General features: G+C 47.1%; 1 protein-coding gene across 3 annotated transcripts in view; it reads left to right on the top strand.

The window, feature by feature from the left end:
* Positions 1-22,152, top strand: part of Scpep1 (serine carboxypeptidase 1) — a 28,414-nt gene extending 6,262 nt beyond the window's left edge. For all 3 annotated transcript variants that reach the window (XM_055620019.1, XM_055620018.1, XM_055620017.1), the window contains exons 3-13: positions 1,090-1,179; positions 3,048-3,203; positions 3,570-3,644; positions 6,051-6,123; positions 8,805-8,842; positions 9,409-9,537; positions 10,456-10,549; positions 11,613-11,726; positions 13,823-13,960; positions 14,787-14,950; positions 21,492-22,152. In XM_055620019.1, the coding sequence (XP_055475994.1) occupies positions 1,090-1,179; positions 3,048-3,203; positions 3,570-3,644; positions 6,051-6,123; positions 8,805-8,842; positions 9,409-9,537; positions 10,456-10,549; positions 11,613-11,726; positions 13,823-13,960; positions 14,787-14,950; positions 21,492-21,554 (1,134 nt within the window). In that variant the 3' untranslated portion in view covers positions 21,555-22,152. The remainder of the gene's footprint in view (positions 1-1,089; positions 1,180-3,047; positions 3,204-3,569; positions 3,645-6,050; positions 6,124-8,804; positions 8,843-9,408; positions 9,538-10,455; positions 10,550-11,612; positions 11,727-13,822; positions 13,961-14,786; positions 14,951-21,491) is intronic.
* The last annotated feature ends 3,187 nt before the right edge of the window (positions 22,153-25,339 follow it).

Raw genomic sequence — 25,339 nt, 5'->3', positions numbered from 1 at the left:
CCTTCTGCAGTTTGGAGGCCCTGTTACCAATCATCAGTTCAGACACCCCGTGATGTCACATGTCCCCCTGACCTGAGACTTCTCTGTTGACTATGCTGTACACAGAGACTAGACTTATTCAGAGTGGCCCCCAGCCTTGGTACCTGGACATCCACTGAGCCCCCAAAGGAGTCTCCCAGCTTTGGACTGAAGAATAAGAAAGAATCAAAAGCCCAAGTTCTAATTCAAATGGAGCCTGCATTTGCTAAGAGGCCCAGGGCTAGCCTCTTCTATCACTCTTTGTCCCTTTATGCTCTTTGAAATGAAAGAGATTTAGAGATGTATTTTGAAGGTCTCTTATGCTGCTTAAACCGGTGAGCCCCAGGTTAGGCCTATGTTTAAGTCCAGAGAACCAAGAGGCAGGAAAGTTCACCTAGGACCTCTTCCTTCTTCCTTCCTTTTCTTTTCTTTTTTCCTTTTTTCTTTTCTTTCCTTCCTTCCTTCCTTCCTTCCTCCCTTCCTTCCTTCCTTCCTTCCTTTCTTTCTTTCTCTCTCTCTCTCTCTCTCCTTTTGGCAGGGTGTTGGGGTGTGGGGTTCAAGACAGGGTTTATTTGTGTAGTCCTGGCTGTCCTGGAACTCACTTTTTTAGATGAGGCTAGCCTGAACTCAGGGATCTGCCTGCCCTACACGCTGGGATTAGAGAGCGCCATCACTGCCCAGCTCACCTAAGACCTTGAGTAATTTCCATCCTTTCAAAGAGAGACTTGTATGGTTCCTGCAGGAGTTCGGTAGGTGCAGATGCTTCCAGAAAACATAGAGCTAAAAAAAACAAAACAACAACAAAAAAACCCAAACGTGTCATTGCTTTAAAATTTTTGTTTGTAGCTCAGGATGATCTTGAACTGCTGATCCCCTGCCTCATCCCCTCAAGTGCTGGGATTATAGATGTGTACCTCCTCACCGCACTGAAAATGTGCCTTTTGTAAAGGACAATGCAGCCGTCGCAAGATCCTAAGCTGCTTTCCTGGGTGTGTTTGTGTATGTCTGTTATAACAACCAGTGCTTGGCCTTGTTTTCTCTGGTTAATATCTGTTTCTCTCTTTTCCACAGGGTGGTCCAGGTGGTTCCAGCACTGGATTTGGAAACTTTGAGGAAATTGGGCCTCTTACCACCCAACTCAAGCCACGAAACACCACCTGGGTACAGTGAGAACAGGCCTCAACCATACCAGCCCTTCATCCTCTCAGAGGCTGGGCCCCGTAGCTCCACCCAGGGCAGTGTGGGGTCACACAGTTAGCAGTCCACCTTGGTGGGCTTTCTTGAGACCTTGGACGGCTGCCCACAGCCTTCCCACACCTTCCTCCAGCCCAGCTTCTCCCATGTCTCAGAATGAGTGTCCTGGAATTGTCTCTGCCTTTTCCAATGTGGTGATCTTTCTCCACCTACCGTGAGAAACTTGTAGCCAAGACTAGGTGCAGTTCAGTGAATTCAGTGCTCTCCCAGCAGGCACAGAGCCCTGGTTCACACCTCAGCGCTGTGTAAACCAGGCTTGAGGGTGAACACTTGTAATCTCAGTTTCCGGGACATAGAGGCCGGAGGGTGAGAAGTTCACCTGGCGTGTATACCAAGTTCAGGGCCACCCTGGACTAGGTGAAGCCCAGTCTCAAAACAAACAAAACTGAAATTCCCTGTAGCCTGGGCTACTTTGCCTGTGTCCCCTCCCTGAAGCACCAAGCACTGAGAATGTTCTCCAGTGTCCTCCGCCTCCTCTAGTCTTCCTCTCATCTGCTGTTAATCCATCTTATCCTCCTGTAGTGGTTTCTCTTGGCCTGGAATAGTTCTAACCTTGCTGCTGATCAGTGAAGAACATGGCAGATGCTCATCTCTGAGATGCCTTCCAGATGCCCAATTTAGAATTCTCAGCTTCTTTGAAAAGCATAGTAGAAGAGAGTCTGTTCTTGCAGTATTTTTACTGGGAAGATGGGCCAATGTAGAAATTATTCATCTGGAAAAAAAGTGATGTGCAAGATCCATAAATCTTTTGAAAATTTTTTGAGACAGCATTTCGTGAAGCCTGAGCCAGCCCCCAATTAAAGGTGTATAGCCATGGATGTCCTTGAAGTTTTGATCCTCTTCTTTCTCGGTGCTAGGATCATAGGCATGTCCATCACCGCCACTTTATGCAGTGCTGGGGATGGAACCTGGGGCTCTGGGCATGCTAAGTGAATATCCTAAGAACTGAGCTACGTCCCTAGCCCGTGATAGCCCATCCATATTCCATGTGTATGCTCATACTTTCAAATTACTGCTCAGAGGAATACAGCCTGGTGCTCCCTCCGCTGTTACTGTAGTGTGCTTCTGTGTGTGAGATGTAATGGCTTAAAGTCCGTGTTGCTATGTATGTGTTCATCTTGTCTCTCGTTTCTTCACTGCAGTCTATATTGTTCCCTGAAAAAAAAATCTTTTATATTTATTTTGTGTAGCGTGTGTGTGTGTGTGTGTGTGTGTGTGTGTGTGTGTGTGTGTGTGTGTTTGTGCGCATGTCCACCTTGGTTTGTTGTTTTGAGACAAGGTCTCTTACTCTGTAATTGGCCTAAAACTCACTTTTTATTTACACTATACACACTGCTACAGAGTATATATTTCCACCTCTTCAGCACTGGGGTTACAAATGTGCAATACCCTGCCCAACTTTTTTTTTGGTGGGGGGACAGGGTTTCTCTGTGTAGCTCTGGCTATCCTGGATCTTACTCTGTAGACCAGGCTGGCCTCGAATGCAAGATCTACCTTCCTCTGCCTGGGATTAAAGGTGTGCACCACTACCACCAGGCTTATCCAACTTTTCTTACATGGGTTCCGGGGATGGAACTCAGGACCCCTGCTCATTAGCAAGCATATTACTAACTGGGCCATTTTCCCAGTCCCCCTCCCCCTCCAAAATCATTTTTAAGCCATAAGATAAAATCACCACCCTGACGTTATCATAGATGTGGTTTTGCCGAGTTGCTAGGAAGATAATGGGTGACTCACCACTGATTGCATTGTGTGCTTCTTTTGGGCGGCCTCAGCTGAAGTGGGCCAGTCTCCTGTTTGTGGACAATCCTGTGGGCACTGGCTTCAGTTACGTGAACACGACTGATGCCTACGCAAAGGATCTGGACAGGGTGGCTTCTGACATGATGGTTCTCCTGAAATCCTTCTTTGATTGCCATAAAGAATTCCAGGTAATTCTGCAGCTTAGGCGGGAAAGACAAGCAAGAGGGACAAGGGATTCTTCAGGATACTAAGCCCCCTCAAGAGTTCAGTGCCATAGGACAGCCGGGACTACATGGAGAGACCCTGTCTCAAAAAGCAAGCAAACAAAAGGAGTTCAGTGGCAGCCGGTTTTCAGAGACTTCCTCTTGCCTCCCTAGGTTGTGGGTTTTGACTCCGTCATCTGACTAGACATCAGTAATCAGATATGGAGACAAAGACAAAAGCAGGGTGGCTTTATCTGGCGCTGTACACTTTAGAAATCTGAAGATAATTTGAGTGACCTGAAAAGCAATTGGGGTTTCTTTTAATTCTTTGTAAATTCCTTTTCTTGCTAGACGGTTCCATTCTACATTTTCTCAGAATCCTACGGAGGGAAGATGGCTGCTGGCATCAGTCTAGAACTTCACAAGGTACACAGGAGGGCTACTCTGTTAGGGGTTGTCACTTTCATACAGAAGGTCTGATATGGAACAGACCTTATTTATTTAAAAAAAAAAATTAGTGTGTGTGTGCATGCACATGCCATGGTGTGTGTGACGGGTGGAGATCAGAGGTCAGCTTTCAGGGGGTTTATGCTCTCCTTTCACTATGAGTTCGGGGCATCAAATTAGGCCATCAGGCATGACATCTCGTGCACACACATACCGGCAGGCAAACACATATACATGCAAAATAAAAATAAATACGTTTTTAAAAGATTCCTTATTTTTAATTTTTTATGTGCATTAGTGTTTTGCCTGCATGTACATCTGTGTACCATAGACATGTATTTGTGTATGTATGTATGTGCATGACTGGTACCTACAGAGGCCAGAAGAGGGCACTGGATCCCCTGGAACTGGAGATGTAGCCAGTTACAAGCTACCATGTGGGTGCTGGGAATGGAACGAGAGTCCTCTGAAAGAGCAGCTAGTGTTCTTAACCTCCGAGCCACCTCTCCAGCCCCTAAATCTTTTTTAAAATGTCAGACTATAAACTAGCTAGTATAGTTATATACTATACTATATATAATATACTACTATATATAGTATATAACCATATAGAATAGTATAGTATGTGACTATTCTATAGTATAGTATAGTATATATGACAGTTCTATACTATATATACTCCACTATATATAGTTTATTAGCATAATATATATAGTATATAACAACTGTGAACTATAGTCCAAACACTAGGAGGCTGAGGAGGGAGGTTGTGAGTTTGAAGCCAGCCCGGGCTGCACCCTGTCTCAAAGACAGAAAAAAACCTCGTCCACCAGGTAGCAGCCCTTGCCACAGCTGAGTTCTTTGTGGTATTTTCTGCTCACATACATAAAATGCTGGCTTGAAATGCAGCCACAATGTGGCCTGTCTCCGGCAGTGGGCCCCCGCTTTCCTGCAGCACGTTTCACCCCTGTGTTCAGACTCTTTAAAATGGTCCCAACATGCCTTTTAAGCTGGTTTGTCCAAGCTAATAACCAGCCCAGAAGAATGGTACCTGGTTCTGATGTCCCTAAGGGCTCTTCATTTTTCTAGGACATTTATTTATTTAGAACTAATGTCCTGCTGTGTAGCCCTAGCTGTCCTGTTACTTACCTGCTACATACTATGTAGTCTGGCCTGGCCTTGAACTTTTTGCTGTCTGCCTGCTTCAGCTTTCTGATTCCTTCCCTCTCCTTCCCTCCCTCCCTTCCTCTATCCTCCCCTCCCCCTTCCTTCTTTCTGTCAGCGAGTTCATGGCCTCATGTATGCTAAGCAGGTGCTTTATTACTGAGCTACACCTGAGCCCCAACCCTGGCTTTGTTCCTCTCTTTCTCCTTTCTCCCCTCACTTCTCTTTTGCTCTTCCTTTCTCTTCAGTTTCCCCCTGTTCTCCTGTTCCCCTTCCCAGTACTAAGGATTAAGCACCCCAGTGTGTGCTAGGCACACACTCCACTGCTCAATTATACCACCCTGCCTTTCTCTTCTGTTTGGACACAGTATCCCACTGAGTTGTCCTGGCTAGCCTTGAGTTCACTCTGTAGCCCAAGCAAGCTTTGAACATCCAGTCCCCCTGCCTCAGCCCCCTGACTAGCTGGGGTTATAAGCCTGTACCATCAAGCCCAGATCCAGGCTTCTTGCCTTGTTTTGGGTGTCATTCACTTACATACTTACTTTTTTAGCCTTTGCCCTACTCCCCTTGGCAGCCTCCTAGTCTCTTTATTTTCCCAGCTACACATAACTGTGTTAACCTAATTCATCTGTATTCTTTTCCCCCCACATTTATACGTATATGATACGTATATGATACCCCACCGTATATTTTGGTTTTTGAGTGTTGAATAATAAGCTGTAGGGATATATTCACTTTGGTTCATAATGAACTTTCTGCTGCGTCTCTTGAGTTTTATCATGTATGATAGTTCATGTGGCCCACCTTCCTGGTGGATATTTAGGTTACATCCAGCTTTCTGTTTCAGGACAGGTGCAGAGAAGGATGAACTTCCTGTCCTGTGTATGGGCTCCACCCTCAAGGATGTCCTGGGGAGCCCCAGCCTCAGGGACCATTGCTTGGCAGTGGTACCTGATCCCAAGGAGCCCCTGAGTGCCTGGCGAGGCTCCCAGGCTTCAGGACATGGATTTCCCTAGCCCCTCAAAGACAACTGGGGACAGATCTCATACTCGTCCTGAGGACACATAAACAAAGCAGAAAGAGAGAGAAACTCAGCAGCCCCTCCTCCATTTCCCAGTGGTGGTGGGCAGTCATTGCTGTCATGTATGTGGTCTTCTGTTGCTGAGGAGGGATAGAGGCCTTGGCACCTTTGGTCAGAGCATTTCTTGCCTCTTCTTTCAGGCTATTCAACAAGGGACCATCAGGTGCAACTTTTCTGGAGTTGCTTTGGGTGACTCCTGGATCTCACCTATAGGTAAGTATGGGATTTTTAAAAATCTCTCTCTTTTTCCTTTCTTTCTTTCCTTCCTTCCTTCCTTCCTTCCTTCCTTCCTTCCTTCCTTCCTTCCTTCCTTCCTTCCTTCCTTTTTTTTTTGTAGACAAAAGTAACTTCAGATATTTTAGTATTTCTAGGACTGTGTGTTTGTGTTAGGGCAGGAGGTAGTGGGCTTGGAATCTAAAGGAAGGGTCTTGTGAGGGTCTTGTGGTCTCCTTTCCTCCCTTGTGTGCTCTAATATGGACCTGGCTATCTGCTGCATAGTTCTGTTTATTTTGTTGCCCTGGCTACAGGTCCAGGTCTCTGATAGGTTACTACACAGCCACTCTGCTCCTTGGTGGTGACCATGCCAAGCTTGGGAGAAACAGCCATTCCACAGGGGTGTGCTATCCAGATGAAGGACAGCAGAAGTTTCTGGGGTTCTTGGAGAAGCCATTACAGAAAGTATTCACTCACCCCGAGAGCATCCAAAGATAGAGGGATGATGAAATATGTCCCCAGGCAGCATGAGTGGCCTCCTATGGAGGAGACCCAGTTCTGGGTGGCTCAGCACAGGATGATTCTGTGTCACCAGCTTGTCCCCTCTAGCATCTGCAGTGAACTTTCCTTCCGTGGCTCGTTGTGGTGGTAGTGGTGAGGCAAGGTTGGCATTGGGCCTTGCAACTCCGAGGTCTGTACTTTTGTAATCCTTTGGAGCACAGACGGGAATGGCCTATCTCGGACAGAATCAGGGTGTGGTCTCAAGCATCTGAAGTGATCATCTTGGCCAGGTTAACGCTCCTAGGTTTCCACAACCTCCACGCCACAGCCATTTGGAGTAGTGTAGTTTGTTGTTGTTGGGAACTGTTCTGTGTATTAAAGACTTAATTTTTTTTTTTTTGTCCTGTGTGTATGTGTGTGTGGTTGGGGGGGTGATATGTGCCAGATGTGTGCATGTAGTGTATTAATGCATGTGTACCAGTGCATGTGCCCATGCATGCATGCATGCATAAGCCAGGAGAGGACCAAACATGTTTCTCTATCGCTTTCTACCTTGTGTCTTTAAAAAAATTCTTTTGAGAGTTTATTTATTCTCATTTCACGTATATGGGTGTTTGCCAAATGTATGTCTGTGTACCGTGTGTATACAGTGCCCTCGGGCCAGAAGAAGGAATCAGATCCTCTTGGACTGGAGTTACAGGTCGTTATGAACCCCCTGATGTGGGTACTGGCAATCAAACTCAGTCCTCTGGAAAAGCAGCAAGTTCTCTTAACTGCTGAGCCCCGCACCTTATTTCTCTCTCTCTCTCTCTCTCTCTCTCTCTCTCTCTCTTCCTTCCTTCCTTTCTTTATTAGATTTATTTATTTTATTATATATACAGTGTTCTGTTGCAGGCCAGAAGAGGACACCAGATCTCATTATAGATGGTTATGCGCCACCATGTGGTTGCTGGGAATTGAACTCAGGACCTCTGGAAGAGCAGCCTCTGAGCCATCTCTCCAGCCCCACCCCCCTTATTTCTTAAACATGGAAGTAGGCTGGTAGCCAGTAAGCCCCAGAAATCTTCCTGTCTGTGCCCCACACGGTGCTGGGATCATAAATAGACACAACCAAGCCTGGCCTTGCATGTGGGTTTGGGGATGTGAACTCAGATCCTCATGCTTGTGCAACAAGCACTCTTACCTGCCGAACCATCTCCCTAACCCCCGTTTTGGGACAGAGCATTCCCATCCTCGGTCAGGATGCCAGTAAGATCAGTTAGTGTGACAACCAGAAATGTCTCCTGATATGCTTTGGGGACTAACTGGCTCCTGGTTGGAGGGTTCTAAGCAGCAGAGTGATGTTCTCAAATGTGCTTGGTCCATGGAAGTCCTTGATATTTTGTTGGCAAGCTTCAATAGCTTGTGTCTTACCTGGGGGGGGGGGGGAGTAGCTGGAGACCAGCCCCAGCTACTCACTGTGTTCCGTGAAGGTAATTATTTCTTTCTTTCTCTCTTGCTCTCTGTTTTTTTCAAGACAGGGTTGCTCTGTGTAGCCTTGGCTGTCCTAGAACTCACTCTGCTGATCCACTTGCCTCTGCCTCCCAAGTGCAGGATTAAAGGTGTGTGCCACCATGCCCAGCTCTGTAGTACTCATTTTAAAGTCTCTTGGAGCTGATTGCTCCCGTTGGTGCCCTTAGCTTTTCAGTGTTTGCAGAGTACAAATGAGCACGTTGACAGGGTAGCCACAGCCACAGGAGTTAGAGCCACGTTAGCTTTCTTCCTAAAGTACGTTGGCAGAAGCAAACATCTTCACACTTGGAGGAGCAGAATGGCAGATTTGCAGAATGGCGGTGTGAGGGTGGGGGGATCTTTGTCGCTGTCAGGAAGCTAGCCAGCCGCAGAGGCAAGCCTCCAGCAGCGCACACCCACCCCCTGCCTGTGTGGTGTGTCAGATGCATCTCCGCCCAGGACACTGTCGGGCAGTCAGATCAGGTCAACATGCCACTGGACCTTAGAGTTGGCAGGAAGGACCTGCCCTCATCCCACCTTCCAACTACCGAGATGTCATCCATTCCTCTTTGGATGCTAGGGTCCTCTGGGGGATTTAGCCACTTTTTCCTACTCCTGTCTCTTTGTGCTTTAACAGGAAGCAATTGGGGCGGTCTTTTGTTAATTTGTACGTGTTTGGTTTTCTTTAGATTCAGTGCTGTCCTGGGGACCTTACCTGTACAGCATGGTGAGTACGTGGGTCCTCCCCTCTGTACTCTCTCTGGAAAACAGCCCCACTGGCATCTCTGGGCTCTGACCTCCTTTGGACTCCAGGGAGAGAGGCTTGGTTATCATTATTAAGCCACTGAAGGGCAGCAGGATTTGTTTTGGCTTACAGTTTGAGGGGGTATGATCCGCCATGGCAGGGAAGACTTGGCCTGTATCTGGGTGGATCAGGGAGCAGAAAGAAGAATGCTCATCAGGCATTCCTTTCCCCTTTATATTCAGTCTAGGATCCAAGTAGATGGTTCTCTACCTTCATACCTCAGTTAATCTTCTCTGGACAAATTCTCACAGGCACGCCCAGAGTCAGGCCTTACTGACGCCCTAGAGATTTCTTTTGAAAGATCTTGCACGTGCACGCGCACACGCGTGCATGCGTGCGTGTGTTGATATTGTTGCTGCCAACTGAGCTTAACCCCAAGTGTTGGCATGTCATGTGCTCTTCTGATCTTGAGATCATCACCTACTGCAGTGGTACCAGATCCATGCTCCCTAATCAAGTGGGCTTTTTGTCCTCCATTTATCTTCCAGTCCCTCCTTGATGACAAAGGCTTGGCAGAGGTGTCCAGCATTGCAGAGCAAGTCCTCAGTGCTATAGACAAGGGCTTCTACAAGGAGGCCACTCAGCTCTGGGGGAAAGCAGAAATGGTCATTGAAAAGGTAAAGGGCGAGCTCACGGCTAACATGAAAGTGGCTTTCTCCCTGGGAGATGGGACATGGTTGATGTTGTGATCAGCCCAGGCTGATCCTGGGCCTCCCACAAATTTAGAACTGCTTGCACACTGAATGGTAAACCCACAGGGTCTTAGCAATGTCATAGCAGCCCTTTATAGGGTCACAAAGCTTCCTAGGTTTGAAAGACCTACTTGTCCCTGATTGAATGTTTGGATTCTATCAGAAAGACTGTGTGATGGCCTGGCATAGTGGTGCATGAATGTAATATCCCAGCACTTGGGAGGTAGAGTCAGGAGCATCAGAAGTTCAGGGTCACTTCAGCTACATAGTAAGTTTAAGGTCAGCTTAGGGTACATGAGACCCTTATTCAAGAACAAAACAACACCAAAAACCCAACAAACAAACAAAACACGTGGTCCAGTGGCTTAGCATGGTGGCGTACGTACATCTGTAATCCAGCACTTAGAAGAAGCAGGAGGATCAGGGTTCCAGGTTATCCTTAGCTACATATTGACTGCACATGAGATAACACCTCAAAACACCAGAGGAGAGAGACTGCCTTGCTCAGGGGAGCGTGTATTTCAAAGACAATATGTTTTCTAATTTGATCCTTGTCGAGTAGCATTCCTCCTTGAAACGGCAGAAAAGAATAAGATGACCAAGAGGAAGCTCTGTCACTCCCGGCTCCCTGGACATTGACACATCGGCACTTTGCGTTCCATTGGTGCCATGAACAGGCACGTGGGAGGGCGCAGCTGCTGTCTAAGCCTTCAGAGAGGCTTTCTTACTACTAGTTCAGTACATTTATAAGCTTAAGTTCATCCTCGAAAAGCCAAGCACTTTTCTGCCTTGCAACTCTGACGGCGGACACGAGGAACCATCCAAATGCGCTCTTTATTTCAGAACACGGACGGGGTAAACTTCTACAACATCTTAACGAAAGGCACGCCCACGACCTCTATGGAATCAGGCCTTGAATTCCTCCGGAGCCCCTTAGGTGAGTCCACCTTGACGCTGTTAACCCCTACCCCAGCCTCTATGCAGGAAGACCCGCCCTGTTACTAACATGCCGTGTGTGTAACGGAAAATCTGCTTCGTTCAAATGCAGCTTGCAGTGGCTTTAAGTATACTCAGAGTTGCGCAGTCATCACCACAATCCAGTTTTAGAATATTCTCATCGCCCCAAAAAGATCCCAGACATCTGCTTGGCAGTCACTTCTTCCCACTCCCAGCCCCAGCCCCAGCCCCAGGCAATCACTAAGCCACTTTCTGCCTCTCTGGGGTTTGGCTTTTCTCAACATTCTATAAAAATGGAATCATACAGTAGCTTTTTCATCTTTTTTTTTTTTTTGGTTTGGTTTTTCAAGATAGGGTTTCTCTGTGTAACTTTGGCTGTCCTGGAACTTGTTCTGTAAATCAGGCTGACCTCAAACTCACAGAGATCTGCCTGCCTCTGACTCCCTAGTGCTGGGATTAAAGGCCACCTCCACCACCATCACTGGCCTTGTATCTGGTTTTTTGTTACTGACCATACTTAAATACTTGATCTTAGCCAAAGAGCCAGGAAGCAATGGGAACCAATGCCCTTTGATGAGGGAGGGTTAGGTGCATGCTGAGCACCCGCTCTGCCATTGAACTGCACCACAGGAAGCAGGTTCTGCTCACTGAACTGTCAGGTCCCTGAAGGGCTGACCATAGTGGTCTCTTGATTGGCCTAGCTTGGCCTTGATTGCAAAATGCCTGAAACCCTCCCTCAGTAAGGAAAAAGCACATAAAGCCTGCTGAACTCCCCTCAGTTCCTCTTCTCATCGACTTTCCTAGTCTGTCCAGGGTGATCCTAGTGGCTCTCAAGTGCACAGAATGCAGTTATGAATACTAACAGATCCACTTTCAACCTGCCTCTGGCCTCCTTTCTCCTCTATGTGGACCAAAGTGACACTTCTTCTTTTCCAGGAGAGAGGCCCCCTTCGCTGTGCCATCTCCCCCTGCAGCTTGGAAAAGATGTCTCTTGGGGTCCTGATCTCAGCCCTTTGATTCACTCTATACCAGTTTGCTTTTAGTTCGTCTTTGTCAGCGTCACGTGAGACACCTACAAGGAGACGCCTTAAGTCAACTCATGAACGGCCCCATCAGAAAGAAGCTCAAAATTATCCCGGAGGATTGCTCCTGGGGAGGTACCTCAGCGCTCTGATCACATGCAGTCTGTGGGGGGCGGGGCATGTGCAGAGTCAGAGCCTTTCATTCGTAGATGGGTTTCCTTGGTGGTGACAGTCTGTTGTAAGTAACTTAATTTTACTTGTAATTTTACTTCCGCAGCAGAGGTAGGATCAGTCCGTGACGTGGCAAAAGTGATTCAGGATAAGGAGCCGGCAGAGAAATGGGCGGGAGGAGAAACGGCATGTGATCGGTTACGAGTCTATTACTGTTGAAGCCTGTTATGGGTGTGTGGACTATTACACAGTGAAAAAATAATAATAACACAGTGGGGTATGGTAGTACACGTGACGGGAAATTCGAGTACTCAGGAGGCTGACCTAAGGAGCATCACAAGTTTGAGGCCAGCCCAGGCAATTTGGCAAAACACTGTCCGTAAAAAAAAAAAAAATAGATGGTTGGGGAGATGGCTCGGTGCTTAGAGGCACTTGCCATTCATCATGATGACCTGACGTCAGTCTCTGGGACTCCCAGAAGTTTCCCTCTGGCCTCTATGTGCGCAACCATGGCATGTGTCTGTCTCCCTACCCACCCATCAGCACATAAACAGGATTTTTAAAGTGAGGATAAAATGCTCCATGTATGGCCACAAGTGAGATTTTGTTTTTAGCCAAAGTTCCCTTGAAGGGTATCAGACAGTCCATGCGCGTGGGCAGGTTTTGGCCAGTCCCTGTGCTGGTCTCTCAAACATGCTGGTGCTAGATACCGTCTGCCTTGTCTGTGTTCCGCTCTGGAGGTCACAGTGTGGAAGGAAATACTTGAGTCTTTAGAGATCAAGTCCACATAGAAACCTTAGGTAACATTCCTACTTAGTGCCATGGGGGCCTCTGAACGAGCAGAGTGGCATTTCTTTGCTTTGTATCCAAGATACCCCAAGATTACAAGGTCAGGAGGCCCTTTCTCAGGTCACCCCCTCGTTGCCACTGAGAGCTATGTTTTGACTTTTGTCCTGACTTTGTTAGGGGTCTGCATCACTGGGGGCTCATTCGTGATTTAGTATCCTCATGTCTTTGAATCAAATAAAAAGCCAGGCTATGGCGTTAGACACTGCAGGGGCTGGGAATAGTGACAGACACTTGTAGTTCCAGTGTTCAACAGGCTGAGGCAGGAGGATTGAGAGGTCAGGGGCTATACTGGCTGCATAGCTACATAACATGGGCTACCTGTCTTTAAATAAAATTGCCAGGTGTAGCAGTTACGTGTGTGAACCCAGCACTTGGGATGCTGAGGTAGGAGTATCACAGTGAGTTCTAGGTCGGCCTGGGCTAGAGTGAGACCTTATGTCAAAAGAAAATCCGAATAAGTAAAAGGGGCAGGCTGTCCTTGACTCTGAGTTTCAGTTGGTTGCTCAGTCCCAAATTCAAGTCTTAGATCAGCGTTAGCTAGCTTCACCTGGCTGTGTTCCTCAGCCTCTCTGAGCCTCACCTACTTCAAGTGTGCCCAGGCTCCTTATTTCCTACAGTAATGAAGAGGTGGAAATTGCATCTGTAATATTTCCCAGCCTAGTGCCTGTCAGATAAAGGGATAAACATAGTTGTCATTTGCCATGATGATGGGGCAGGTGGTCGGGCATTCGCAGGAATCTGTGCTGTCTGCTCTCTTGCCTGGTACTTGGTAGCCATTTGCCTTTCCTGAAGGCCTGTTTTGGAGTAGCTAAAGTCGGGTTGGTTTGTGGTAAGATAGCTCTCTGTCCAGGTTCAGAACTAGGAACATGGAACTACTTGGCACCAAACTAACTCCGGCCCAAAGCACAATGTATTCCCAAGTGGACCAGCTAAAGGCTTGCTGGGCATCCGCCTGTTTCCTTCTGCGGATTTCAGCTCCTCCTGGGACGTGGCCTGTGGCACGTCCCCTCATCTCAAGCTCCTAAGCAGAGGGACAATGTGCACTAATTTTGTACCCTTTCCTCCCAGCTATTGCTGGCCAGTTGGTCCCTCTGTGGAGCATCTTTGCTATGTAGGGACATTTAGGGACCGGGGCTTAGGATGCTTGGGTTGAGAGATACTTTTTAGTCTGGCACGTTCCAACCTGCTAGCTCTTTCTCCTCCTTTTGCAGCCCAATCATCTTCCGTCTTCTTAAGCATGGAGGGGGACTTCATGAAACCTGCAGTCAGCATCGTGGATGAGCTGCTGGAAGCTGGGGTCAACGTGACTGTGTATAACGGACAGCTGGATCTCATTGTGGACACCATGGGTAGGACCCAACTCTGGAAGCGGTCATGGGTCAAACTAGAAGAAAATGGCCTTGGATACATTAGCCTTGGGGTTGGCGGCATTAATGTTGGGAGGAATACCATTTCCTGCTACACCCATCCACCCCTGACTTTGCCTCTTGAAGTATGACACATGAGAAAAATCTGGGTCTTTCCAATTCTGGGGCGCCTGGGTATGATTAAAGAAAATAACCGCCATCCCCTCTTCCTGCCGAAGTCTTCCTGGCTCTTGGCCATATACACTACTTTATTGAGGGATAGCTTTATTTTCTGTGGTGTTACAGATGTTAAACACTAACCCCTAACAACTCTACTCCAAGGCTGAAGGAGAACTGGTCTCTGTAGAGTCTCAGGCAGTAGAGATAGCCCTGCCTTAAAGCTCTGTCTGATGGCAGTAGATGTGTGTTCTTAGAACACACGGGTAACGCTGTGCCTAGTGGGCCACACCTGTGATTGTGGCTACTGAAGCTGAGACAGTATGACTACGATCACAAGGCCTAAATGAGCAAGGGAGCAAGTTCAAGACCAACCTGGAACACTTCCAGTTTAGCAAGACAGTCTCTTAAAAAAAAAAAAAAAAAAAAAAGATGGTGACATTTAAAAGTTTAAAAACAAACAGATGACAAGCCAGCCTCACAGCTGTGGTAAGCTTTTAGAAAGGGGGTTGGTGCCTGAAACAAGACTCCAGGGATTTTAATGCACATTACAGCTGGGAAGCAGTAAGTCATAAGAACTAGATTGTTTTCCCTCTGTCCCTGACACCAACAAACTGTTAGTGCTGATGCTGTTTCTTGGCCCCCTTATTAGGTCAGGAGGCCTGGCTGCGGAAGCTCAAGTGGCCCCACCTGTCCAAATTCAATGACCTGAAATGGAAGCCCCTGTACACCAATCCTAAGTCTTCGGAGACAGCTGCGTTTGTCAAGTCCTATGAGAACCTGGCCTTCTACTGGATCCTGAAGGCGGGTCATATGGTGAGTGATGTTCCTTTTGTTGTAGACTTAAAGGATGGTGTTCTGTGGGAATCCGAAATGTATCATGGGTATGTCCACTGCCTGGACTGGCCTTCAGAGAAGAACTTCGGGCTTGGTAGTATTTGTAGTTTGTGTGTGTGTCTTGCATTCTTACATGGAGGCCAGAGTTGATAAGGGTGTTGTCTTTCTTGATGACTTCTCCACCCTATTTGTTTGTTTGAAAGCAGGGTCAGCCTATGGTTACACAAGGTAGGCTGTAGACGAGGCCGATCTTGAACTCACAAAGATCCTCCTGGCTCCCTCTGCTGGGATGGAAGGCACATGTCACCACACCTAGCTCCATTTTTCTTTATTTTAAACATTTATTTATTTATTTATTTATTTATTTATTTATTTATTTATTTAATGTGCATCATCGTATGTGTCTGTATCTATGTCTGTGTGATGATGTCAGATCCTCTGGAACTGGAGTTACAGACAGTTGTGAGCTGCCATGTAATCGCTGGGAATTGAACTTGGGTCCTCTGGAAGACCAGCTAGGTCTCTTAATTGCTGAACCATCTCCATCGACCTTATTATTATTGCTATTTCTTTTTTTTTTTTTTTAATTTTTTATAATTTATTTATTTTCACTTTTATGTGCATTGGTATTTTGCCTGCACCTATATCTGTGTGAGGGTGTCAGATCTTGTAATGACAGACAGTTGTGAGCTGCCATGTGGGTACTGGGAATCGAACCCAGGTCCTCTTGAAGAGCAGTCACTGCTCTTAACCACTGAGCCATTTCTCCAGCCCCTATTGCTATTTCTTATGACAGAGCCTCACTGAATTTGGACAGTGAGCTTGGGGTCTGCCTGTCTCTGCTTGCCCAGTGCTGAAATTGCAGGTGTGTACTGTGTGACTGGCTCTTCATGGGTGCTAGGGATCCGAACTCAGGTCCTCAAGGTTTCAAGGCAGGCGCTGTACCAACTGACTTTTGTCCCTAGCCCAGCAGCTCTCAACCTGAGGGTTGAGAACCCTTTGGGAATGAATGTCAGATATCCTGCATGTTAGATACTTACATTATGATTCATAACAGCAAAACTAGTTAAGAAGTAACAACAAAATAACTTTATGGTTGGGATTACCCCGACTGTATTAAAGAGTCCCAGCATTAGGATGGTTGAAAACCCCGGCCCTAGTCCAGTTTTGAATTTTTTAATTAAATTAATTCTACTACAGGTTGAGCACTGCTGATCCAAAAATCTAAAATCCAAAACTATTTTTTAACATCAACGTGACTTTTGCAAGGAAAAAGATTATTGCCAAGGTCTCCTGTCATCTGACATAGTCCAGACACTGTGTGCTTAAAAACACAGAATAAAATTACCTTCGTCCCATGAGGATGAGTGACAGCCCTCTTGGGCCCCGCCTCAATCAAGATTTCTTGTGTATTTGCAAGTGTTTCAAAATCTGGGGGGAAAATCTCAAACACTCGAGTGTCATGTGCTTCAGCTAAGGGCCTCTCAGCCTCTGTTAGTACTCCTGTGAGGCTGGACATGAACTCATTTTCAAGTTTAAATCCCCCCGGGAGCCGTATGCTAGACTCTCCCGCCTTCATTCTTTGTTTTAAATGAATTCATAGGATGCATTGCTCTTAGCGGTTTGTCCTGGGGGAAGAAGGGAGAATTGCTTTCCCATGACTGTGTAAAGATCAGAGCTGAATAGAGCCCAGCAACACCCTCCTATAATCCCAGTACACTCAGGAGACAGCCAGACAGCCAGGACTATGGGGAATCAAGTCCGGCTTTGGTGACAGTAAATTCCAGGCCAGCCTGGACTACATAAGAACCGATCTCAAAACAAAGCAGAAATGCTGGCTGCTTTGTGAAGTCACAGCATGCATGGCATGAAGGTGGAGAATGTATCTGGGCAGGGATATGTTTAGAAGAAGCACTGGGTACAAAGAAGGACCGATTCCGTGCCCATGGAGGGAATGTACTATTTTCTTCTTAGGTTATGTGTTGATTACGTAGCTTTCTTTGAGCTGAGAGAGATAACAGAGGTCCCCAATCCCCACAACAGACACCCATGCTGATGTCGGAAATGGGAATGGCAAAAGGCAGAAGGACCCCAAAACTTCATTAACCAAACACCCAGACGTCTCCTAAGCACTACCCATAAATCCTATCACACAGGTGCCTGGAGCACGGGGTAGGTGAGTGTGGGGCTGGTCCCTGACTTCTTGGAGCTGCAGTGGAGCCCAGGGATATAGACAGAATCACAAATCACACATTTGCTAATAATGAATCATAAATTTATTGAAAGACAGTTCTTTGGTATATATTTAATTTTACTGTTTATTAGAGACCAAAGTAAAATTTTATAATAGTGAGATGTGTATACCTGTATACACATGGTGCCACACACATTTGATCCCAGGACTCAGGGAGGCAGAGGCAGGCAGATCTGTGAGTTCGAGGCCAGCCAGGGCTACACAGAGAAATCCTGTCTCAAAAAAAAAAAAAAAAAAAAGCCATAAAAACAAACAAACAAAAAACATTTTGCCTGAATATTTGATAGTTCAGGACAAAGAGGATCTTCAGCATTTTTCAGCATTAACTCTGTTTTAGTTTTGTAATGTTCATTTTATTTTTCTTTTTAAAAATGATTTATTTTATTTGTTTACTTTTTCTTATTTTTAATGATTTATGTATTAGTGTTTTGCCTTCATGTATGTCTGTCTGAGGGTGTCAGATCCCCTGGAACTGCAGTTACAAACAGTGTGAGCTGCTCTGTGGGTGCTGGGAATTGAACCTGGGTCCTCTAGAAGAGTAGCCAATGCTCTTAACCCCGGAGCCCCTTATTTTCAAATGTTTTTGTCTATGTGAATAGAAACCACATGCGTGTGGATGCCCATGGAAACCAAAAAAGGGTTCACCCAACAGGTGAGCCACCCAACAAGGAGCCTGAAACTGAGCTCCGGTCCTCTGAAAGGGCAGCAAGGGCTCTTAACCACTGTGCTACCTCTAGCCTTGCTCTCTTGACTTTAAAGTATTGTTAGATTTATTTTTGCAGAGCATCGGGGGTGTGGAGGTGAAAGGACAACTCACTTGTCTCCTTCAGCCTCGTGGGTCTGGGGGAGCAGACGCAGCTTGTCAGGCCTGGCAGCGGTGGCTTTTCCCTGACGCGGCATCTAGTCAGCCTGCCGCTTCGATTTCATAATGGTCACCGCTGAGAATGCCGCCTCATAGAAATAAGTAATAGAAAGTAGTAGGAAGAATAATGGTCAGCTGGATGTGGTGGCAGGGGCAGGGGGATCACTGCGAGTTGGAGGCCAGCCTGGTCTACAAAGTGAGTCCAGGACAGACAGCGGAGGCTATGCAGAGAAACCCTGTCTTGAAAAACCAAACCAAAACAAAATAAAAAAAAAAGAATTAGAGTCATTTGAAAAGTTATTGGAAATTATGAAAGTTTTTAATGTGTGTGTGTGCACACACGTGTCTACACAAGCGCACATGTTCTGACGGGTACATGTGTGTATATACAAGTACCTGAATGCAGAGACCAGAGGCTAAGCTGTAACATTATCCTTAGGAATGCTGTAAACCTCCTTTGAGACATGGTCTCTCACTGGCCCTAGAACTCACCGTTAGAAAAGGCTGGCTGCACAGCAAGCCTCAGGGGTCCTCCTGCCTTTGCTTCCCAGTGCCAGGATTCAAGGCACATGCTACCACACCCAGCATTTTCTTTTTTTTTAAAGACAGGGTTTCTCATGGGGTGGTGGTGACGCACACCTTTGATCCCAGTGCTCAGGGGGGCAGAGGCAGGTGGATCTCTGTAAGTTCGAGGCCAGCCTAGTCTACAAAGTGAGTCCAGGACAGCCAGGGCTACACAGAAAAACCCTGTCTCAAAAAAACAAAACAGGGTTTCTATGTGTAGCCCTGGGTGTCTCACTCTGTAGACAAGGCTGGTCTCCCAAAGCTCCTCCTGCTTCTGCCTCCTGAGTGTGAGGATTAGAGGTGTGCCTCACCGTGCCTGGCATCCTTAGCCTTTTTATGACGGTTCTGGGGATCGAACTTGGATCTTCGTACTAACAGGGCAAGCATTTTAATGATGGGCTGTCTCCCCAGCATCATTTGACAATTTTTCACTAAACTCAAGTCAACAACTCAAATGTATTGTTTTTTCTGTTTTGTTTGTTGACACAAAGCCTGGCTTAGCTCAGGCTAGTCTGAAATGTACTATGCGGTGAGGATGATCTTGACCTCCTGGCTCTCATGCCTCCATGCTGTGATTACAGGCACCACAGTGGGTCCAAAGCTACAGAGTAAATTTTCAGCCAGCCTGGTGTGGGCGAGTCTCAAGAAGGGGGAGAAATACCTGCCTTTTGAAGAACAGACACATGAAGTGGAGGGGGCTAGGGTTGAGGTGGCTTTAGTTATAGATCTGTGAATGTGGACACTTCACTGCTGACCTGGGCAAAGCCTTTCGAAAGCCCTAAAGTGACACACTGCCCACTCCAGCGTGGAATTCAGGCTCGTGTCTTGTTGGTGTGTCACACACAGAACAGAACAGTGCACACAAGCTAAAGTCATCCTTGGAAGCCTCTGAAGTCATCCCCTTCCGCTGGCTAGAAGTCATTTTAGTAAGCCCCACCCCGTGGCTTGGCTAGGCGAGTCCATGACTGGGGATCAGACAGGATCGGAGGGTGGGGATATCAGACCTAGAGACCCCTACTCCACATCTCCCCCTCCTTACCTCTTTTAATGGTGTAAGGAAGAGTTTTCGTGTATATATTTCTCCCAGTGAGTCCTCAGCTCATGTTCTATTGCTGAAGAAATACACATACAGGCAAGGCACAGTTTCCAGCTCTCAGCAGCTCCTTTCCCAAGGGGTCAAATTTCTTCAAAGATTAAAGATTAATTCTAAAAAATCTTAGAGAAAAGAAACAGTGGAAGCCTCGGGCTGCCTGCCCAGCGGGGGTGCGTTCCTGTTGGTCATAGGCTCTCTAATTAGACTGCATCTCTCCCTTCTCTCTTCTCCATCCCCAGCCTGGACAAGGAGATTCCTGCCCCCCCCTAAAAACACTTTCAAATGTTTAACAGCTTCCCTCCTTCTCCGTTATTTATTTTATTTGCTAATGTGCGTGTGTGAGTGGGTGGGGACACACATGCCACAGAGTATGGGGGGACGTCAGAGAATGACTTTCAGAGGCAGGGTCTTATACCAGCTGTGCAGGCCCACGAGTTTCTGGGCGACTCTGCTGTCTCTGCTGTTCACCTTGTCATAGGGGTGCTGAGGTTCGGCATGCACACCTCCACATCTGGCTTTTTAATTAGAAAGGAGATTTTTTTTTAAGTTATTTATTTTTATTTTATGTGCATCAGTGTTTTGCCTGCATGTGTAAGATGCCCCGGAACTGGAGTTACAGACAGTTGTAAGCCCGCCTTGTAGATGCTAGGAATTGAACCCGAGTCCTCTGGAAGAGCATCCACTGTTCTTACCCAGTGAGCCATCTCTCCAACCCCACCCCCACCCCAAAATTTTTTTGTTTTGGTTTTTGTTTTATGAGACAGGGTTTCTCTGTGTAGTCTTGCCTGATGTGGAACTCTCTTTGTAGATCAGGCTGGCCTCGAACTCACAGAGATCAGCCTGCTTCTGCCTCCCAAGTGCTAGGATTAAAGGCGTGCACTAGCATACCCAGCAACCCCCCCCCAAAGTTTTTAATTGATGTCCTTTTTTTTTTTCTTTTTTTTTTTTTTTTTTTAAGCTGGTTTCCGACTTTCCATAGCCAAGGCTGGTCTTGAGTTTGTGGTCCTCCTGCTTCCACTGCTGGTCTTACAGGCATGTGCCCTCACATCCTGTTGTAAATGGTACTGGGGATGGAATGCAGGACTTTATGAGTGCCAGGCAAAGGCGCTACCAGCTGAGCCACATCCTTAGCCCTTCTTTCTGCTTCCTTCTTTTTTAAACTGGCTGGGTATAGCTGGGCATGGTGGAGCACGCCCGTGTTCCCAGCACTGAGGGAGGCAGAGGCAGGCGGATCCCTGTGAGTTTGAGGCCAGCCTGGTCTACAAAGCAAGTCCAGGACAGCCAAGGCTACACAGAGAGACCCTGTCTCGATAAAAAAACAATAAATAAATAAATAGGCTGGGTCCCGATACTATAAACACAGCCTTCATAAGGAAGGACTGGGGTTGTGTGATTTGGTGGTAAAGCACTTGGCCTAGCCTGCATGAGGCCCTAGGTTTAATTCCCAGCACTGCTAAAAAAGAGAGGAAGGAGTTAAGAAAAGGGGGAGCACGCAGGGAAAGAGGGGAGGGAGAAAGCAACAGATCACTCCCTAGTGGAAGAGAAGACTTCCCTAAATGCCGATGTCTTCAGGCCCCAAAGGAACCCAGGAACCCAGAAGAACTCGGGGCCAACAAAAAAGCCCTTTCTTTACAGGCAGCTGTCACGGATCTTTCTAGATCTTGCTTTGAATGGAGCGTGCCAGTCCCCCTTGCCCCTGACCCAGCGGTTCCATCAGGAACACTAATGAAATGCTTCTTGATTGTAGGTTCCTTCTGACCAAGGGGACATGGCTCTGAAGATGATGAGGCTGGTCACTCAGCAGGAGTAGGATGCCTGATCTGGGCTGATCTGGCTGGACCCGGAAACACTGGAGCAGAGCCCAAGACGCAGGCACTCTTCTTCCGAGACTCCAGCGTGGGACCTGACTGTGGGAGCCCCTGCCATCTTCAGGACACCAGAATACTGTGGCTTCCTCATCTACTTAGAGATCAGTCCTGCTTCATAAAGAGCATTTTCAGCCAAAGGAAAGGATTGTAACGGACTGGTCTCTTGTTACCAAAGCAAATGATGACCCATGCACATTCCAGCACTTGAGAGGTAGAAGCGAGAGGATTGGACGTTCAAGAGCATTCTCAGCTACATTGCAAGTTCAAAACCAGCCTGCACGAAATGGGAGTCCCTGTCTCCAAAAAAAGGGCAAACGTTAATGACATGACTCATAGTTGATAAAAAACAGTGAGTGAGACACAAAATAATAAACACCACTGAACTGCCAACTACGGGTCTTTTATTTGCTACATATACATATATATTTTTACAAAAATGGAGTCCATATTACTGTATGCTATTTTGCTCTCTACTTTGATCACATATCAACATGACCCACACTTCTTTTCCCGTCAATAAATGTACTGTGATATTTTTAATGACTGTTGAAAATTCTGTTTTAAGATCGTTGCACCGTTTATTTATCAAATTCCCAATGGTTTCCCTCCAGTGTTTCTACTTTCTCCCTATAGTAGACAGCACTCTGTCGAGTCATCCTACCAGCTAATAGTTTTATGCACACTTCATTTCCCTCTGGTAAGCTCGTGGAAGGATAAATGTTTAGTCAAAAGATCTCCACATTTCTTGAAAATGAAGATGATAAGCTCCAGGCTTAATGTTTAAACCACAGCTTGAGGTCTGAATATGTGATCCAGTAGATTCCAAGGCAATCCTGGACAGCAAACCCCAGCTCTTCCTGCAGAAGGTGAGGGCTTCCTCACAGAACACAGCAGCATTATCCAAGTTCCCGGCCAGATGCTCGCCTCTCTTGGGCTTACTGTTCTCTCGTGCCCCTTGGAGAAGCCCTTAGAAAGAACCCAGTGCTGTGTGTGTTCCTTTTCTTCTGCCAAATTGGCTTTGTATATGTTGTTGAAGGAAAGAGAATCCCTCACTTAGGCCCTTGTTGTATCATATTTCTTCCCCAAGGGCCTATCCTGTGCTTAAATCTTTGTTTAAAACAAAACATCAGGTTGGAGAGATGGCTCAGCAGTCAAGAACGTGTATTACTCTCCCAGAAGGACCAGAGTTCAATTCCCAGTCTATGTCAAGACTGCCCTCAACTGCCTGTAACTCTAGCTCCAGGGCACCCACCTCCTCTGTGTACACCCACACACGTGGCACACACATACATATACACATGATTAAAAATAAGTCACCGATCGGTGGTGGAGCATGTCTTTAATACCAGCACTTGGGAGGCAGAGGCAGATGTGAGCTCTCTGTGAGCTCAAGGTCAGCCTTGTCTACAGAGTGAGTTCCAGGACAGCAAGGGCTACACAAAGAAACCCTGTCTTGAAACCCCTATTTTCCTTTGGGTTTCTCTGTAGCTCTGGCTGTCCTGGAACCAGCTCTGTAGACTAGGTAGGCCTTGAACTCACAGAGGTCTGCCTTCCAAGTGCCAGGATTAAAGGTATGCACCACCACTACCTGGCTAAAATAAGTCTTTTTTTAAAAAAAACATGGTTTTGTTTGTTTGTTTTTTAATTTAAACTGGGCACAGTGACACACACCTATAATCCCAGCACTCAGGGAGACAGGCAGGCAGACTGCTGTGAGTCTGAGGCCAATCTGGCCTACAGAGTGAGTCCAGGACAGAGAAACCCTGTCTCGAAAAACAACAACAAAATTAAACTTCTGCTCTGCTGAAAGAAAGAAGGGAGGGAAAGGAAAAACAAACAGAAACACATGTAACCCTCTGTTGAGTCTTATTCTCTGGTGAGTCACAGACAAACGTACTGGATGCGTGGGACCTTTTATGTTAAAGGTTAGTGTGTTTCCTGGGGATGCACTTTAGCACACAAGTGTGCGTTCAATATAGGTGAGACCTGGGCTCAAGCCTCTACATAACCAAAAACAAAAACAAAAAACAATAATAAAAGTACATTGATGGGAAGACACATTACTGAGAAAGGTCGTACAGGTAGGAGCTAATGAACTTCAAACCTGTCTGGTAATTCCACTCTTGCCTAAGACAGTGATTCTCTTGCCCCAGAGGTCCTATACTGAATTCCTGGGGTTGTTCAAGACCCCCATTCCTGCTTGCTGTGGTCTGAATGTCCCCCTTTAGAGCTCAGGTCGCAAAGCAATCCCTCTGTGACAGTCTTGGCGGGAGGGGGCCTTTAAGAGGCGATGAGTGTGTCAACATCACTCACGGCTTAGGTATCACAGGAGCATCTTTGTTGTGAATACAAGAAGAAACTTGCTTGTAAACGTCCCAACCTGTGGGGTTCTGTTACAGCGTTAAGACACTGCTCTATTACATTGGCCCCTGCTCCAAAGCATGCCTTCAGAGGGAAGACCCGTGAACCAAAGAAGGCTTCTCTCCAGCTTAGTTTACACATTCTTGACCCTGTGCAGACATCGCCTGAAGTTGTAAGCCATAAACCTTGCTCTGTGGCAGCCCTGAAAAACGGCCGGCCATTCTCCCGGCGGGAGAACCTAGAACTGTGTGCCAGTTTCCCCTCACTTGAAAGGCCCTCGATAGAAGAACGGACCAGTACCAAATCCTTGCTTGACCGGATCTGGCAGAAACGTACCTGCAACACTAACAAAAGACAAAATCAGAAGAGGTAGGAGGCTGGCATGAGCGTAAATGTCCCGTGCTCCCTGTGAATTCCCACCCAAGGGGAAAGGAAGACTGTAATAATCAAGTGTGTGGGATGACCCATGCTCGGACCACACCCACACCATGAACAACAGCCAGCCTCTCCTGCACGTGGGTGGTTCACGTTGATGTGGTGACAGTGAGGGCTGTTCTTGGGCTCACCTGTATGGACTGGCCACTCAGCAAATCTGACCTGATGACAGCCGCTGCTGGGCAACCTCAGCTGCCAGAAGCTTCTCATTTTGCACCGTCGTCTGGGGTGCAGCCAGCACCCTAGGGTGAGGTTGATCACCTTGGACCGCTTCCATTATGGAAGAGGAGATACTTTATTCTTTCTGGAGTTAACACTTGGCCTGGATGAACACCTGCCTTCCCTGCTCACACCACTTCTGCCAAAGCCACCGTCCGGGAACCCAGTGAGTGCTCATGCCCAGCCCCGCCACCCAAGGCAGAAGGCCTGCAGCAGCCGATTCTAGCAGTATTATCTCCTACTGCTATGACAAAAGCAACCTAAGGAAGGGACTTTCTGTTTTGGCTCACAGCTTGAGGTTAGGTACGGTCTGTCATGGCAGGGAGGGTATGATAGGAGAAACGTGAGGCATCTGGTCACACTGCATCCGCAGTTGGGAAGCAGAGGGAGAGATGGATGCTGGTGCCCAGCTGGCTCACTTCTTTGTCCTCGGTCCCAGGACCTCAGCCTGTAGAAGGTGGCTTTCGCATTCAGAGTGGGTCTTCCCTCCCCAGTTAAACCTCTCTGGCAATACCCTAATACACATACCCAAAAGTGTGTTTCCATGGTCACTCCTAATCCCGTGGAGTTGGCAATCAAGATTGGCCACCGGTTTCTTCACAGGGAACCCATTCTCACCGTCTCTTCATCATCCTAAAGCGACTTCGTTGGCAGATGGCTGAACGGTCTTTGAAGCACCGGCTGTGTGGAGATACTTGGCAGAGCTGGGGTG

This window comes from Psammomys obesus, unplaced genomic scaffold (assembly GCF_907164565.1).
Source record: "Psammomys obesus unplaced genomic scaffold, mPsaObe1.curated_primary_1811, whole genome shotgun sequence".
NCBI lineage: Eukaryota > Metazoa > Chordata > Mammalia > Rodentia > Muridae > Psammomys > Psammomys obesus.
The sequence above is the reverse complement of the archived record's forward strand: the minus strand, read 5'-3'. Positions and strand labels throughout refer to the sequence as shown.